Genomic DNA, 18,805 nt, shown 5'->3' with positions numbered 1-18,805 from the left:
ATTCGCCCTTCTGCTCACATCAACTGTTCATGGTGGAGGGACAAACATGGGGGCTTTCAGAGAGGAACACAGTCTCTGTGGTCTTTTTTAATGTGTGGCCTTGTCAGGGTGCTAATTGGTGCCAATTTCACTGGCAGTAATGGAGGAATCTGTTAGCAGAAGGAAGACTTTGAAGTCTAAAAGCATTACAGACTAGTTCCCTAGAATTTTCCTAAGGGAAGCCTTATGAGCCAAGTCCACTCGAAGGTGCCACAGGTTTGTAAGGTAGACTTCCTTCCGAGGAGAAATTCCCAGCTATTCAGGTGTTCAGCCTGTACCAAGAGAACCAAACCAGAAACTCTAAAACATCACTGTTTTTCTGAAAAAAAAAAAAACTAGGCAAATTTTTTTTTTCTCTTGAGAAAGATGATTTTGGTCCTCAAGAGATCTTTTTAAATGTTAGAATGGCAGATAACTGAATTTTTTTGTAGACAGATGTTGTGAAATGTGCTTGTGGTAATGATGTTTGTTTAGTTACCTCAAAGGAATTCTGAGTGCTTTACAGTCATTTTCTTCATTATTTCTTAAGGTTTTTTATTTTCCTGATCGTATATTAATCTCAAGCATAAATTCTTCATTCAGTTCTTCTCGCTACATTGTCTCTGAAATATCTCCTGTTAGCCTCATGTTCTACCGCTGTCTGCACTTCCAGGATTGTAGACTCACACCACTTCGGACATCCTAGATGAACTTTCAAGATGTTTGCTTGGTGCCTCTGGCTTCTCTTTCTCTATTTACTATTTTTCATTGCTCTTTCAAACTTTCCCATTTATATTTTTCACCATACTTTCTCCCCCTTGAGAGAAAGATTGCTTGAAATACACCTTGTTCTTCTACATAATTTTTGTTTCCTTTTTTGTTAATTTTAGTTATTTACTCATTTGTAATCTGCCTTTGCTCCATAAAGAATTGGCAGTGACTATCTAAACATGTTCTTTAACATGAACCCTGTTTGTTGGAATTGGGAATCTGATATTCTGATTTTTTTTTTTTCAAAAAAGTTTCACCTTTCAGTACTCAAGGAATTTAACTTTCCTTCTTATTTTTTTTTTGTTTCCTTGAAGAAACGAAAAAAAAATAACGACTTTAAGGCAAGCTCGTATTTTGCAGAAACAAATCAGATACTGCCACCCCTTCAAAAAGTAACCTCTAAAAGCACCTCTTCATCGGGCTTTAATTTGTAGGATGTAGAGAGCCCCTGTCCTAAAGAAATTATGATCATGAAATTATGTGGAAGGCACCTCAGAATGCCACACACCTATTTTTACAGATGCAGAAACTAAGGCTCACAGTGTTTTAGAAATGTGTTTACAGTCTCAGAAATACTCAGAGACATGTTTAGAATTATTTTAATTAAGACAATCACCTGGAACATTTAAAAAATCATTAAAGAAGGTAGTAGATAGCATGAAATGATGAATGATTGGGTTCTGGGCAGTGGTGAGCTGGTAGATGTTTAACAACAGGGGCCGGGGCTGGACAGAGGAAGCCTGATTGATAGTGTTTGCCAACTTCATGGTGCCCATGCCAGTTTCAAGCTACCAGCCTGACACCCTTGAACAAGGAGTTGGGAAGAGATGAACACAATCCAGTCAGCTCTCAAGATTGGCAGAGATCATCCGGCTACAGTGAGCAGGCCCGTAAGGAAGAGAACTGTGCTAGACAATTGCTCCCCATGCCTCAGACCTTACAGGTGTGAAAAATAAGCCATTTTCATTTAGCCTCTGCACCACTCTGTTCCCTCACTCTTGCTCTTTCCTTGGCAGATAAATAACTCTTACCTCCTCAGCTATCATTTACGTTTCAAGCCACAGCTCAAAATGAGGGTCTCTTTGAGATTTCTTCTGATTCTTTTAGAAAACATCACTTCTACTCTGAATGCAGGAGTACTTTATTTATATCTTTTATTACAGTAATTACCAAAGCCTAACTTGTCAATGGATAGTGGATATTAGAGTAATCACCAAAGCCTATTATTATCGATGGATAGTGTCTTTTCCCTCTAGACTGTCCTTGGAGGAAAAGGAACATGTCTTACTCCTTCACTGTCAGAGAAGCAGTGCAGAGCGGTGGGTAGGAGTCCAAGCTCTGGAGTCAGACTGCTCAGCTTCAAGTCACTTACCATGGGAGCCTGGGCAAGTCATCAAACCCCTCTGTAGCCATCTGTAAAATGAAACATTAAATGTGAGCCTCAATCTCACAGGCTCACTGTGATATAATGAGATTACTAGATATGGTCAGTGCCTAGCACATCTATACCCTCAATAAATGCTACCTGGTATTGTTACCTCTAGCACATAGCCCAGTGCCTGGCACAGAATCAGTGTGCAGTTGTTGGTGGTTGAAATGAATGGACTTGAAGTAAGGATATTACCCAGCTAACTTGGTAGAAGTTGGGAAAGGGTGTGATAGAGGGAACTGCGTGAACAAACTACTGTTGGGGAAATGAGAATGATATATTTAATAAAAATCAGTAGATTATAGAATTATAGGATCAGAACCCAGTTTTCCAGCTGTGGTATGATGAACACAGAGCAAGGGAGGATCATTCATACCTTCCCTTCACCCCATATGCTCGATGATGTATGTCTATAAATATACCATTGTTATTGCAATAGCTTTTGTAGACTGCTGATTGAAATATCTCATTTTTGATACTGTGCAATTGCTTTTTAAAACATCAAAATGCTAGATTTTGAGTACAAATACTGTTACATTTCATTCAGTTTGGTTCAGTCCATCATTCCAACTAATTCATATCTCCTCCAAACTTGATTCTGCAATGCAGTTTATCTTTCCTCCTATCTAGTTTTCTGTTGTCTGCAATTTTGTAAGCATGACTTGTATTTTGTTTTCTAAAAGACTACCCAGGCCGCTTCTAAGAACAGAGTCCCCTGATATGACACTAGTGACTTTTTTCTATGTTGGCAGTCATTCATTAAACAATCTCTTTTTTTTCCTTTTTGGGTACAGATTTTAAACTCCTTTCAAATCTATCAAAGTGTGCAATATCCATATTGTTCACAATAGTATCTGAGAAACTCTGCCAAAATGTTATGTCTGTAGCATTTTTCCCACAGATATAGTAAGTCTATTAGAAAAGAAAATGCAGCTAGTTTGTTGCAAAGTGTTCCTGATTAATCCATGTTAGCTCTTAATACCAACAACTTCCTTTTCCAAGTTGAACTAAGGATTCATGATGTAAAATAGTGAAGTTAACTGTATCAAGGTAGGCTAGACTCAAGGTACAGACCTTGACTATCTAGGTGAGAAATTTGGGCACAATTCTGAGGACAGTGAGAGATTGTTGAAATTTTTGAATCAGGATTATATGACAAAATTGTGTTTTAAGAAAGCCATCTGGCAGCAGTGTCCACAATGGACTCTGGGGGACCCTTAGTGAGGTTTGAAATTTCCTGCAATAATGTCAGAATGGGCCGCTGGGCTATAATAGGCTAGGCTAGTAGCAATAAAAATGGACAAGAATAAATTTGGATTTAAGAGAAAAAAAATCAAAAGGGACTGTTGAGGGAAGATGATAGGAAATAAATAAATAAATAAATAAGTACTTTAGGGCTTCTCAACCTTTTACACATTATTGAAGGTGCAGAATATAAACCAGTTTGGCCACTAGGGTAAATAGGCCTATTTGGGGAGGGGGTGACCAATGTCCTGGACCCCCAGGACTGAGTCTCTCCTCTCCCAATTCCTACCTGGCCCAACTGGCAGAGGACATTAGTATCTCCACTGGCTGGAGAGCCATTTGGAAATTTCTGTTTTAGAAATAAGTAGTCTTAGCAATATGAGAAAAAACAGACTTGTTCTAAAATCAGGATCAACAGTTCAGAGAAGCCTATACACATGAAGGAAAGCAAACGTTTGGTTCAGTGCATGATTCTGAACAAAGAAGCAAAACATCATTTATACCCTTGAAAGAAAACCAACAAGCATCAGCCAAACAAGGACTGTGTAGGTACCAAATAAGATAGCCTATGCCACCAAGCCACTGCCTGCATTATAATGATGCAGTAACACAAGGGCAGTGGCTATGCTACTGGACAAAGAAACCAAGAAGGAGGGAGTCTGGGTTTTGCATTAATATGGAAATCCAAGCCGTTTTGCTTGAAAATTTATGAAGTCCTACCAACTTGTTGCTTCTTATTGATTTCTGTAGTTAATAAATTAAGTGGTGTTGTAGTTCCTGGTGCCTCACCTGTTCTACTAATTTCCGTTGCTGCATGGAGGAAATCATAGATTGAGAAAATGCAGGTGCTTGCAATCCATAATTCCTTACGATAATTGAAGATGCTCAGTTATAGAAAATAAGCAAGTGTTCCCTCTTTCTCCATTAAACTCAATGAGACAGAGAGAATGAGAACCCCCCAACAAAGCCATGTTGATTCCCTTAAAAATAGGAATGAGTGGCTCTTCTGAAAAATAATGGAACCCATACATTTCTCAGGATGGTTGCCAGCAGGCCGCCATGTTCATGATTCGGGGACACTGGCCTTTCACATTGGAGCCCATGTGGATGGTGCTCCATGGTGTTGGGGCACTCAGCCTGTGTGGCCATAGGTGGTGGCTCACAGAGAGACATATCTGATTCATCCCAGGGCTTCCACCCAGCCCAGGAGGTGCACATCTGCATTGACCCATGTTCATCCCCAGCCTAACTGTGCTCCCTTCCCAAACAGTGTTAGTATTCTTTAATCCCAATTTGTAATTTTATTCCAATTTAGATCCACCTAGCTCTCCCCACTGGATCTCTTCTACAGCCAAAACACATCATTTTGGCTCATTCGCTCCCATTGTTCTGTTGACCTTTCCAAAGCTATCTGCTGCTCTCACCATCATGCTCTTTGTTACAGCTAAATAGAAAAAACTGGCAGCCACACATAATGCAGGAACTCCAGCATCCTCACAGCACTTACTACACAGTGCTGCAAGATATTTGTTTACATATCTGACTCCACTCACTGTGAGCTTCATGAAGGATAGAACGATGCTTCTTTGAGCCATGGGTCTTAACAGGGTGCCAGCACATAGTAGGTTCTCATTTAATGTTTGGTAAGTGAGTGATAAATGAATGTATTGTCTTTCTTACACTTGGACACAGTAGTCTCATTTGGGGCATATGATTTAAAAAGTATTCCTATCTCTAGTATGTACAATGTTGGCACTTGTTGGCTTTTGTTCAACTGCTTCCTGGGATTGTTCAGACAATACTGGGACAGGCTGTTATGTTGTGGCCAGTGGTTTCTGATTCTTGTGTTCATCCTTGTGCAGGTGGGGAAGTGGAAAGACAAGTCCCTGCAGATGAAGTACTATGTGTGGCCCCGAATGTGTCCAGAGACTGAAGAGCAGGAGGATGACCATCTGAGCATTGTGACCCTGGAGGAGGCACCATTTGTCATTGTGGAAAGTGTGGACCCTCTGAGTGGAACCTGCATGAGGAACACAGTCCCCTGCCAAAAACGCATAGTCACTGAGTATGGCATCCTCTCAATGACTTTGGGTGGCATGGGAGAGTCAGCTTTGATGCACCTGTTAGCACTTGGCTGGCCTGAGACCTGAGGCATGAGAATTGGGCACTGTGTCTGATTTCTAGTTGCTTTTGAGCTGTGGGATTACTGGCAGCCCTCTGGTCTGATGTCTCGTTCTGTCCAGCTGGTAACCTGGGAAAATGATGGCCAACTTCCCATACTAAAGTTTCTTTGGTCTTGCTTGGCCTTAATGATTAGGACCTCAAGTTTATGGAGATTTAAGTTTACTTCTGGTGTTCAAATATGTTTTCTTGGGCCAGCATGTCCCAGAATCTTGAGATTTAGAACAATTTTTTGAAAAATATAAAACTAATCTATGCTTTTAAAAGTCAGGATAATGGTTCTCCTTGGTGTGAAGTGTCTAGAGTGGGAAACAAGAGGCCTCTCTGGTACTGGTAACTTTTCTGTATCTGGATCCGGGTGCTGATTAATAGGCGTTCAGTCTGAAAATTCATTGAACTGAAGCCTTCAAATATGTACCCTTTTCTTATGTATTTTGTACTTCAAAGGAGAATTAAAATTAAGAGGAAACATATCTCAATACGACGAGATAATGAGAATATTGCAGGTCTGTTGCCTGCTTTATTTCTTCACTCGAGTCTAGTATAAATTGTGCTGAGCTGTGTAGGGGGCCTGCTTTGGGATTGGAGGTTTTTTAATGGCAAAGGGTAATGTTTGCTTTTTGTACAAAGCCTTTTTTGTTTGTTTGTTTTTGTTTCTTTAATTGGCTAGGAATAAAACAGACGAAGAGCCGGGTTACATCAAAAAATGCTGCAAGGGGTTCTGTATCGACATCCTTAAGAAAATTTCTAAATCTGTGAAGTTCACCTATGACCTTTACCTGGTTACCAATGGCAAGCATGGGAAGAAAATCAATGGAACCTGGAATGGTATGATTGGAGAGGTGAGTGTCCACAAGGGCTGTTTCCATTTCCATTTTCATTTATTTTCCTTCTTTTAAATATAAGTTTAAAACATGCTCACTTTATGCATTTCAGAAAACATAAAATGGCAAATAAGATATATTGTTCCCACTATACAAAGAAAACCACTGCTAGGCTGTATTTTCCTTGTGGTGGTCCCTTGCCCTCCTGAATGTTTTAATCGGAGCATTACGCCTTTCTTTTAGGTGGTCATGAAGAGGGCCTACATGGCAGTGGGCTCACTCACCATCAATGAGGAACGATCGGAGGTGGTCGACTTCTCTGTGCCCTTCATAGAGACAGGCATCAGTGTCATGGTGTCACGCAGCAATGGGACTGTCTCACCTTCTGCCTTCTTAGGTAAGTGATGGGTTTGCTGGTGGAAGGAAATGGACGTATGGATGGGGAAGTGAAATAAGGAAAAAAGAAGGAGCACATGGCCAGGCTCTTCCAGCTAGAAGGTGGTTTGCTAGGAGCTCAACTCAGCCAGGGACTTCACTTAGAGGACTTCAAAATCAATTAATCTCAAACATGAAAGCTGATGAACACCCAGAAAAATAGGAAAGCATAATGCCATCTAAGAAAGTAGTACTGGGCTGGTCCTCAGAGGGCTTACTGTAGTCCCATTCCTGCCGTTTAGTCAGCATGTGACCTTGAGCAAATTTGCTCTATCTGGGGACTTGGTTTCCTCATCCATAGGAGAAGTCATTTCAACCAGGCTGATCTCTGAGACTGCTTCTTGCCATAATAATTTCTAATTCTGGATATCATTGAAATATCTATTTATTTTTAATTATCTGCAAGAATTGCGCTCAGAGCTACCAAAAAAGGTTTTTTGTTTCCACACAAATTTTCTGAGGCTTTGCCAGATAGAGCTGATCTGATTCTTCCTCCCACCCCACCGCGCCCCTCCCCATACCATTCTCTCCAGCATCACTTAAATGTCAAAAATCTCAGACGTGATATAAGACTGGGTGAGATGAGGCCAAGATTTCAATTAGATGAGGTCTTTTGTGAGCTCATACCCCATATTTTTTGCAGGGGCCATGGAATGAGGGGTTGGAAAATAAAACGTCACCTTGAAAACAGAACACTGGGCTAGCAGAAAGGAGACTGGGTTTGGCATAAACAAGCTGTAAGCCCCTGGACGAGTCACCGTCTCTCTAAGGCACATCAACATTTTTTAAATGGGGCTATTACAGTAGACAGTGACTAACATTTCTTTAAGCTCTAACCATAGGGAATTAATTCAATTAATGCATTGCAAAATGGAGTTATAGGCTCCATAGAATTTTTCTATAAATTACTCAAATTTCTTAGCTAATCTTCTTACTCAGAGTGAAGCAAATTCCAGCCTTGCCAATTTTATGTGAAATGTGATTACATAGTACACACTGTATCCAGTAATTCTCATAGCTTCTATACATATTTTATTTGCTTTTTTTTTTTTTTTTTTTGCTGTGCAAGGATAATTGGAACATTAAGAGATATAAACAGAACCACATTCTAATTCTAACCTTGTCAGTATAGCACTACCTTAACTTCTGAACTGGCAGAGCCAGTGGTACATTAATATATCCCTGGAATAGCATAGAAATGTCAGGCAGGGTGTGTTTACGTCTGTATTCAGAGGAGGAGCAGTTAGTTATAGGGATAAGAGAAGCCAACATTTATTGAGCACCTACTATATAATGTGCCAGGCATCATTGTACATCCTTTGGTTATATTAACTCATAAAATGTTATTATACCCATTTTATAGCTTAGGAAACTGAATCTTAGACCTATTAAGCCATTTTCCAGCCATCTCTTAGCTGATAACTGGCAGCTGTAGGATTAAAATCCAGCTATGGTAGCCTTCAGAACCTGTGTTCTAGTACAAATAAGGCCGTTTCAGAGTTCAGCCCCTAACCCAGGAACCAGCATGGGGGGACAAAGAGCAATGTAATACAATGAAAAAACACAGACTTTTTGGCTCAGTTTGTAACCTGACCCTGACACTTTCTGAGTATGAATTGGAAAGAACCTTGACCTCTCAGTCCTAGTTTACTCCTCCATAAAATAGATAAGGTAATCCCTAATGAAAGGGCCATTAGAAGGATTATATATATAGTATGTGGTAAAAGTAGTTTCTAAATTGTAAAGACCAAAACAGACGATGTATTTTGTGTATAGAAAGTTTCCCTGGGCCTAATGGGAGGAAAAGACCATAGAGGTGGTGCTTTTACTCAGTTATTCCCCAATCTTAGACAAAAGGGAAATCAGGGTAGAATTGCAATCAATTAGAGTCAAGTGTGCAGAGGTTTTCTCCACACCTCTGGAGAGAGTCTTTGAATTGTACCTCTTATGCTCACCTCTCTAGCTGCCATTGAAAGGTTTTGCATTTCACAGTTGGTGTGTTAAGCACTGGGGCTTTATCAAGATCTTTTAAAAATTGATTAAGTGACCAGGCTTTTACAATTCCTTTGGGAGTTCAATAATAAAGTAGGTTTCAGAGTAAGAAATATATTTTCTAATTTTCAGCCAATTTTTCCCCTTTTTAAACTTCATCTTTATTAATGATTTGGAAGATGGAGAAAACAGCATGTTAATTCACTTAGTTATGAGTTTACAATGTGCTGTGACAGCTAAAAAGGCCAGAACTATTTTGAGACACAATTGAGGGAGCATTGTATCATGGGACAGAATAGTGATTGTCCCTTTTTATAGGCCTTTACAGAGATGGCTTCTGGAATATAGTATCTAGTTTCTGGACACCTCCAAGCCAGAGAGATATTTAGCTCAATTGGAAAGGATTCAGCACACATGATTAAAGATATTAAAGAAAGTATGTGTGGAACATTCTTGCTACCTTGCCCAGTCTTGTCCCATCAACCCTATCACTTGGTAATGGGGGATAGATTGTAGTTGGTTTGTGAATTACAGCTTAGGCATGTTCCCTTGTCCCTTGTTAAATTCCCACTGTTGCAGATAATATTTAACGTGGAAGGATACTTTAACATTGACTTATATTCTCATACCCTAATGATGTCTGATAACATACAATACATCAAAGTAGGTTGAAAAAGTGAATCTAGGCTAGGAAGTTTAAGAGAAATGATACAAGGGGAAAAGGGGGCTGCTTATTTATTGTACATAATTATTCCTGAACAAATTCAACTCTAAAATAGTAGGTAGGTCTGTTGAGAAAGACTGTATCTGCAAGGTTCAGAAGCATTGGAGAAGGCATTTCCAGGCCTCCATTACATGCTGTGGCCATACAGATGAGAACATAAATTGAGTCAGTCCAATACAACTCACTCACTTCATAGCTAGTGCTTCTTCCAATTGCACCATTTACTGAAATACCCAGATATTGGTCCAATAATGGCAGAAACTGCCTCTACAACCTAAAAGGCTCACGGGCATGAAGCTCTCCTTCTCATGTATTTGAAGGAAGGCAATCCTTGACCTTTAAGGAAATGGTTCAGTACAATCTAACCTAGGCCCTGGCTTCCTGAAGGCAGACAACACATTGTGGTTTGTTCCCCACCCCCTAAAATATGAAATGAATATGTGAATTCATTCAAATTCTTTTGCTCTCTGTTCTAACCCTGAGCACTGCTTTTTTCCCTTCCTCAGAGCCATTCAGCGCTGACGTATGGGTGATGATGTTTGTGATGCTGCTCATCGTCTCAGCCGTGGCTGTCTTTGTCTTTGAGTACTTCAGCCCTGTGGGTTATAACAGGTGCCTCGCTGATGGCAGAGGTAAGGCCGGCTGGAACCGCTGCATTTCCCGTTTTTTTCTCCTTATTTTCAAAACTCTGGACTCCTCATTTGTTATCTGCATTTTCCCTAGCATATCCATTTCTGAAAAGGAACCCTCAGGTGAACACTTCTAAGTCACCAGCTTGGCGTCTCTTTAGAAATACCCCAGTTAAGATGTTAGTTTGAATCTATAGGTCTGCTTTATGCCTGGCCCCAAGCCTAGTTTCACTCCCAAGTAAAGGAGAGGAAAAACTATTGGTAGATACGGGTATAGCATAAACATGTCACAGGAAACTATTTTGATAACCTCAGGCTGTGGGCAGTCTGTTGGAACAGATGTCGCTAACAAGGCAGATTGTACACACATGTTAAGAACAAGAAGAAATGGATTGCCCCAGGATATATGCAGGTGGTTGTGGCTGGTTGAGTTCCCCAGTGCCAAAGGATCACAACTGAGGTACCAGATCTCCAAAGCATATGCCCCTGGTTCAACCCCCTTGCCAGACAGTATAAAAGTTGGGTGTTGGAAATAAAATGAATGGGAAAGACCAATTCTCACTCATAGCTATTATTGGGTATGGTCCAATTTCCTGGGTAGGTAGACCTAGAGATGTGAGGGCTGCCCACGTGTTTGAGGCATTTATGACAGTTTTTAAAAGTTCACATGATTTCTAAAGGGGACCATGGGATCCTTGTAAATAACTCCTCTAAAACTTCCTGAGAACCCCAGGATTAAGAAATATTCTGCCTTCTCTGAGTCTTCTCCATTCCAGAATGTGAGCTCTAGCCTAGAATTAAACCTCCAAGAGGAAAGATTCTTAAACCTGGCTACACATAAGAATGATCTATGGGGCATCTAAAAGACACAGGTGCTTGGACCTCATTTTCTGATTCACTAAGTCTAGGTTGGGGCTTAGACCACTGTATGTTTCAAAATAGTGTTTCTCTATGTTGGTTGCATGTTAAAATAACCAGCCCCACCCTACACCAATTTAATAAGAATCTCTGAGTATAGGGTTTCAGGCAGCAGTATTTTATAAAATCTTCCTCATGCTTCTGTTGGATTCACAGTCTAAGCTGTGAAACAACACTTTACTGAAGTATTTCCAAGTGAAGACCTACCTTTTAATTTGGTTTGTGTATTCTGAGGTGGGATTTGGGGTATCTCCATGGCATGGTACAATCAGGGGCCTTCCACCTGTGCTTCATCCAGAAGCCGTGGCTATATCCCAGCCTGTGTGGCACCAGTGAGAAGTGGAACATCTGGGAATCACATGAGTATATACTTAGGTTGGCAATGTCAAGAGCTAAAGTCAGTGTGCATTGCCTCTCTCCCTTGAAAAAATAACAGGAGCCGAAAACCCAGATTTGCAAAGAAAGCTCAGAGCGAGGGCTTACAATTACTCACTTTACCGAAGGATGTTTGTCTTCACAGAGGAATTCAACATGGGGCCACTTTAAATATCAAGTCTCCTTAGAGCATTTTACAATTTATAAAGCTTTGATTTATAAACAACTTTTTAGTTACACATCTGTTGCATGAAATAAGGTCCACACGCACAGATGTGTGTGCACAGTTAGATATCAGGTTCAACATGAGTTGTCCCTGATGATTTATTTGGCTGAGCAGATGCTATCAGGATCACAGATTACATCATAAGACCTGTGCAAATATGTTGTAAAACTGTGCAGGCAGATGTTCATTTCTGCAGTGGAGGGGCTACATGGAGATTCAGACAACAGGCAAGATTTTACCATCAGCAAATAGAGATTGCAGTGAGGTCACAATACATACATGGGCAGAAGCCCAAGCACTGTCTGTGCAAAGGTTAGGTGGGGGGAAATCAAAGTCAAAAGCAGCTTCCTTTCTCCCCTTAGATGCAGGTAGCCAGGCCAGGATTCTATGACTTCCCCTTTGGCCTTCCTGATATTCTTTTTTTTTTTTTTTTTTTGAGACGGAGTCTTGCTCTGTTGCCCAGGCTGGAGTGCAGTGGTGCGATCTCAGCTCACTGCAAGCTCTGCCTCCTGGGTTCACACCATTCTCCTGCCTCAGGCTCCCGAATAGCTGGGACTACAGGCACCTGCCACCACGCCCAGCTAATTTTTTGTCTTTAGTAGAGACGGGGTTTCACCATGTTAGCCAGGATGGTCTCGATCTCCTGACCTCGTGATCCGCCCACCTCGGCCTCCCAAAGTGCTGGGATTACAGGCGTGAGCCACCATGCCTGGCCCCTGATATTCTTTTACACGCAAGCTTCTATGGCAGGAAACCAGTTGGGAAGTGTTGGCATCAGAGTAGGATCAGGGTTGTCTTTGAAACATTGAGTGCTAAGTGCTAGAAGCTAAAGAAAAATCAGGAAAAAGTGCATTCTAAGCCATCTAGCGTCAGTGTAAACAGACTTGGAGAGGGTTTATGAATGGTAGAAAACAATCTTACACAATTCTTGCTGATGTTTTTGGAAGTTAAAATGCATTCTTGGTAGATACAAATATAAAATTTAGGAAAAAATGACAGACATGACCCAATTGTGACCATAGTGACATAGTTGGCCTGTTTTACTCAGTTTTGATGTAATCTTGAGAGGGTCTTGTATATGGGGGCAGGTTGATGGCTCCTCCAGAGGGGAGTTATGACTGTTAGTTCAAGAAAGACCATCCCACACACACCCCGGGCTTCTGGTTTTTCTCCTAAGGAACCCTCTGCAGCCCTCCTGAGAGTCCCTGGAAAAGAGAGATACACACTCTCAAATTTAAAAGCCATCTATAAAAGGGCTTGGTTTTAGTGGAAGGGTTTCCTGCTCTGAGCAGGGACTCACCCTGTGTCTTTGTAGGTTTCAACAGAACCAGCCACAATGGCTTAACTTTCGTCCTTGTCTTTTTGTCATGCCAGAGCCTGGTGGACCCTCTTTCACCATCGGCAAAGCTATTTGGTTGCTCTGGGGTCTGGTGTTTAACAACTCCGTACCTGTGCAGAACCCAAAGGGGACCACCTCCAAGATCATGGTGTCAGTGTGGGCCTTCTTTGCTGTCATCTTCCTGGCCAGCTACACTGCCAACTTAGCTGCCTTCATGATCCAAGAGGAATATGTGGACCAGGTTTCTGGCCTGAGCGACAAAAAGGTAAGAGACTCATTTGAAATCTCCCGTCTTTCCCTCAATCCTGTTCTCAGCCATACTCAAAGTTCTCATGTACCTGCTTGTCTTCTAAATTTTTGGAATTGACCATTCTTTCTTATGTTTTCTTGTATTGGAACATGGGAGTAGAAGTCAGTTTCCCTACTGAAATAATGTGACTTCATGTTGGCCTCCTGATTCGTGAAAAGTTATCACTAGTACACCCTAGGCTGAAAATAAGGGGCTTGGTATGTTAGCGGCTTTCTGAGTGCATGGTACCTCCTGTTGGATGTGGTTGGGTGGCCTATCTGCACAGGGCTGCCCATGTGGGGTGTTACTAGAGGACCGCCGCCGTGTTCCCACACTGAGGAGATGGGCGCATGATGGCCTCCTTTTCTTCCCAGTGGTGTTTGGCTGTGGGCTCTCCCTTTGTTCTGGTGCACACTCATGTGTTTCTGGGGCTGAGCAGGAAGAAGCATTGTGTCTTGAAGAGAAGTAACTGCTGTTTAACTGGATGATTTGGATGATTGCCCCTGTGTGGTGCTGATGAATGGGCTGCCCCCTTACTAATTGCAGGCCTCCTGCGGGCCTATGCAATTGAGAGAGAAGGGAAAGTGCCTGCTGTTTTCCATCACTGCTAGATGAGGATGTACAAAACCCATTCTAAATACATCTGACCCTCCAGTCTGCCTGAAGCATCACATTTTCCATGGGAGATCTGTCTCCTGAAACTATGTAACCAGGACTAGGGATGGGAGACACTTTCATGGAGTGTCCCATAAAGCTTATGGCCAAAATAATTTTGGAGACTTGTGCTTACAACAAATTTTCTACTCTATTTCCTTAAGATTTAGAAAATGTGATATTTTTCCACTCCCACCCCCACCCCCCCAGGATGAAGCCATGAGCTGCAGACAGGTGTGTCTTCAGACCAAATAGTACTTTGCACATGGGTTAGATTTGCCCAACCTAAAACCCTACACACTTAAGCAAATGGTCTGAGAAGAATGAAAAGGAGGAGATATTCTCTTCAGGGGCTCAGATTCTCATTTTTCCTTCTACATCTCTACTTATCAAGAACATTCAAAAGCATGTGGAGAAGATAAATAGTATCTTGAGAAAAGATACTATATATATTTATGATATATATTTTATATATTTATTATATATAATATATATTATGTATTTTATATATTATATAATGTATATTATATATTTTATATATTATATAATGTATATTATATATTTTATATATTATATACATTTTTATATATTTATTATATATATTTTATATATATATATATTTTTTTGAGTGCATGGTACCTCCTGTTAGATGTGGTTGGGCAGCCTAAATGCACAGGGCTGCCAGTGTGGGGTGTTACTAGAGGGCCGCTGCTGTGTACACACACTGAGGAGATGGGCACATCATGGCCCATGGAAAATATATACTCCACTGTGTTTACCCCTTTGTGTTATCTGTTTCTCTGATTTGTCTTCCTTTTTGCTTTATTTTTCTTCCTTATTTAAAAAAAAAATTCTCTCTCTTGTATTTTTTTCTCTCTTATTTGGAAGCTTTTATTTACTTCTCTCATCTCATGACTTATGATACATTCATTTATATATTCATCCATGTATTAATCCATTTTTAAACCTCTCTCTTATTGTTCCTTCATCAACATCTTTCATCACGACCCTAACTAAAATTTGAGTTGCACACCTCCTTTTCCCCCCATTTGCAGCCACTACCACAATCACCTTTTGGTGACTGTTTCTGTAACCTGGACAGTAATAGGGTGGAGAACAACCTCAGAGCTCAATACTTGGTTGTGGCTTAGGGTAAGGTGGACCACGCCCACCTCCTATTGTTTGGATGTCTGATCCCTTTAAATCTCATGTTGAAATTTGATCCCCAGTGTTGAAGGTGGGGCCTGATGGCCAGTGTTTGGGTCATGGGGGTGGATCTCTCATGAACAGATTAGTGGCTCCCTTGGGAGGGGTGGGACTGAGTGAGTTTTTGCTTTTTTAGTTCCCATGAGAATTCCCCCAACAGCTGATTGTTAAAAAGAGCCTGACACCTCCCCTCTCTCTTGCTTCCTCTCTTGCCATATGATCTCCGCACATGCTGGCTCCCCTGCCCCTTCCACCATGAGTGGAAGCAGCCTGAGGTTGTCACCATATGCCCAAACTTGAACTTTTCCAGATATCAGAATTGTGAGCCAACTGAATCTTTCTTTTTCTTGATAAATTACCTAGTCTCAGGTATTCCTCTATAGCAACATAAAATGCACTAACGCACCACCCTAAAACATGGATGTTGCAGAAACTTGATGGGCCATGCCCCATGTGTAGACTTGTCAGAGGTATGGCAGACCATGTCTTCACATGAGGCTGTGGCAGAGATGTAGTAGACTATGTACCACACAGAGTATAGCAGGGCCATGTCACCATGCATGACATGGCAGGGGTGTAGTGTATCATGTCCTATGCATGGTTATAGCACTGTATGGTGAGATCATGTCACTGTGCATCAATATGGCAGAGATGAGGTAGGTCACAGACCTTCTTGGCTGTTAAGTGGAGGATCTGCATGGGTATCAAAATGCTTCCTTCAAATGTCTCAAAAATTACTTGGCATACTGCACTTATCTTTCTCTTACCCTCATGGGCCACGCAGTAACAACTGAATGCTTTTCTGTTTGAACTAAGCATAACTGAGATGGAGGAAGATAGTTTTCTTTTCCATGATTTTGAAGTAAGTACCATTTCTAGGCTTCTTAAAGCAGACAGGATATGCACATGTCTGTCCTCCATACCATGCTGATTATGTTCTAAAAGTTGGATCCCATCAGTTTGTTTTATAGAATGAAGACAGGTGTGTGTGTGTGTGTGTGTGTGTGTCAGAGAGAGAAAGAGAGAGAGAGAGAGAGAGACTTTCAAGACCTTTGCAAATAATTTCCACTGTGACCCCAGCTCTGCAGTCTCATTGGCCAATGCTTGGGTTCCTGCATCTCATATCCTGGGTATCCACAACTGTTCATCTTTTTCAACCATACCTCTATCTATGCATCTGCCTGGGAGGCTTTTTTCCCCACTTTTTCACTCATCAAACTCCTACTGAAGCTTCAAAACCTAGATTAGAGATCCCTTTATTTGTGGAGCTTTCCCTAGCTCATCTGGGAAATTAGTCATTTCCCTAGCTCATCTGGGAAATTAGTGCTCTATTATGGCAACTATTCAAATCTTTATTATAACACGTATCTTCCACATTCTGTTACAATAATCTATAGGCCAATACCTGACCACCTGTTCCTCTGTCTGACCATGAACTCCACAAAGTCAATGACCATAAGTTGTTCATCATTAAGACAAAAAAAAAAAAGAGTCTGTGGGGAGAGAGGAAGAGAGGTTGTATTTACTTAAGAGCCCCTGGCAAAAACAACGGATCCAGCATCACAGGCAAAGAAAGCAACAAGTCAGCAAGTGCCCCTTAACAGCTGTTTACTTTGTAAATGGTTATCTGATACATTTCAGAACTTCGCAGATGACAAAACAGTAAAGTGTAAGCACCCTACCAGAATCTGTCAACATGATTTACATAATTATAAAAAACATTTAAGTAACTAATGACTGCATATCAGTGTCATGGACAGTTATATAAATCAGAAAGAGAGTTTCCTGAAAATATACTTAAAATGTTAAAATTCTTATAGTCTTACTTACTTACAGTCTAACACCTAAAGAAAACAAATTATTGGGACAGGGTATGGTAATGCATGAGAGGAAGTATATTCTGTGAATTTAGAAAAAGAATAAAGACATTCAAACAATAATGTTGAGAAAAGAAGTGAGATGATTTTGAAGATTATTTTCCAATGTGATTAGATTGTCATCAAGGAAGTAACATTTAAAATGGAGAAGGGTTCCTAAACTTGTTTTGACTGTTACAGATGATATATCTTCCATATAACTCAGATCAAGTGATAAATATCTTGGAGCGATAATGGAAAGATATTTGTAGCCATTCTATTTATAGCTTTTTAAAAAGTTATCTTCAGCTTTTTTGCAGAAAAAAAATGTACTCAGATTTCATTTGTGTTAAGGTAGAAAACCAGAGTTAAATTTCCATGAAAACCTATTTTTGTACTCCTTTATACTGGAAGGCTTCCATTTTGCGGTAGCACATTACAGTGAATTCAGAATTATTCCACTACATGCTGTACCTAAATATGGGTGCAAGTTCGAACATTCAGCAACCCGACTGTACATTCCAGCAGCTCCCCCAGTGGGAGGAGGGTGTAAGGGAGCTAGTGACATCTTTCTTCTCTTAACAAAGAGCCCACAATGCATTCTCATATTTCTCACCCATCCAGATGGATTTCTCATTTTGCAGTCTGCCAACCATAGTATGAAGGAAAAAGAGCTTGGCCAGTGAGGGAGGGGGACATATTTGCTGGGCACTAGGTACATTTTGTATGCTCTGTGTATGCTATTTGGATAGTCTTCACACAGGTATGATTATTCTCATTTTACAAATAGGAACACCGAGACTCTGGAAAACTAGTAACTTCCCCAAAGTTATACATTATCAAGTGACAGAGCCAAAATTTGAGTCCCTGTGTATTTGGCTCCAAAATCACTCTGCCAGGGTGTTTCTCCTGTAGCTAATCTCAGGGAAAGCTGTGACATAGATAAGGACTGGAATTGACACCCCTGCCCCCACTTTCCTATTTAATTCCCTATCCTTTAATGTAATGCCGTGATTCCACTTAACAGGGCACATTAACACCACCACTACTATTACTACTAATAATAATGATTATCATTGTTATTATTATTAATAATAATATAACTTCAGCGATAACTTCCCAGGTAAGATTTTTTTCAGCTCTTACAAGCCAGGCATCATGCCAAATATATTTCATAGGTTATCTTATATAATGGTGCTATTAATATCTTTATTTGTAGATGAGGCAGCTGAAGCTTGGTGAGGTTAAATAATTTGCCCTTATGGTGTTCCTGGCTCACTATAGCCCCTGAACAGTGTGCCACCCTGTTTAGACCCTGATGCTATTTGATGCTTTTTCCAGTTATTCACTTTTCTTCCTACATTCCTATCTACCTTATCAAAGCCTAACAAGTTAGATCCTTTCCCCCTACTAACATGTAGCTATCTAATTAATTGAGCCATAATAATTAGATAGTATTGTAACATTTGCACTTTATTTAATAAGCCTTTTAGAGACATTATTTTAAATAGAGAAGAATGGTGATTTCCAGTACTTGGGCAGGCTAATGGCCCTCAAATTGACTTTAGCCTGTGTATAGAGTGACCCTTAGCTTTAAGCTACTGTTGGATGGTGGAGAACGGTGGCACCAGGAGTGAGAAGGGACAGTTAGGGGGTCAGTGGGGTCTGGGGTCAGATTGGAGGAAGCCCACAGG

The 18,805-nt window shown here is 40.7% G+C and overlaps 1 protein-coding gene across 2 annotated transcripts in view; it reads left to right on the top strand.

Moving 5' to 3' along the window:
- GRIN2B (glutamate ionotropic receptor NMDA type subunit 2B) overlaps window positions 1-18,805 on the top strand; it is a 442,738-nt gene that overhangs the window by 361,396 nt on the left and 62,537 nt on the right. For both annotated transcript variants that reach the window (XM_055358714.2, XM_055358713.2), the window contains 5 exons: window positions 5,326-5,528; window positions 6,315-6,486; window positions 6,712-6,865; window positions 10,126-10,251; window positions 13,142-13,371. In XM_055358714.2, the coding sequence (XP_055214689.1) occupies window positions 5,326-5,528; window positions 6,315-6,486; window positions 6,712-6,865; window positions 10,126-10,251; window positions 13,142-13,371 (885 nt within the window). The remainder of the gene's footprint in view (window positions 1-5,325; window positions 5,529-6,314; window positions 6,487-6,711; window positions 6,866-10,125; window positions 10,252-13,141; window positions 13,372-18,805) is intronic.

Source organism: Gorilla gorilla, chromosome 10 (genome assembly GCF_029281585.2).
Source record: "Gorilla gorilla gorilla isolate KB3781 chromosome 10, NHGRI_mGorGor1-v2.1_pri, whole genome shotgun sequence".
NCBI lineage: Eukaryota > Metazoa > Chordata > Mammalia > Primates > Hominidae > Gorilla > Gorilla gorilla.
Note: the sequence above shows the minus strand (reverse complement) of the source record. Positions and strands in the feature narration are given on the sequence as shown.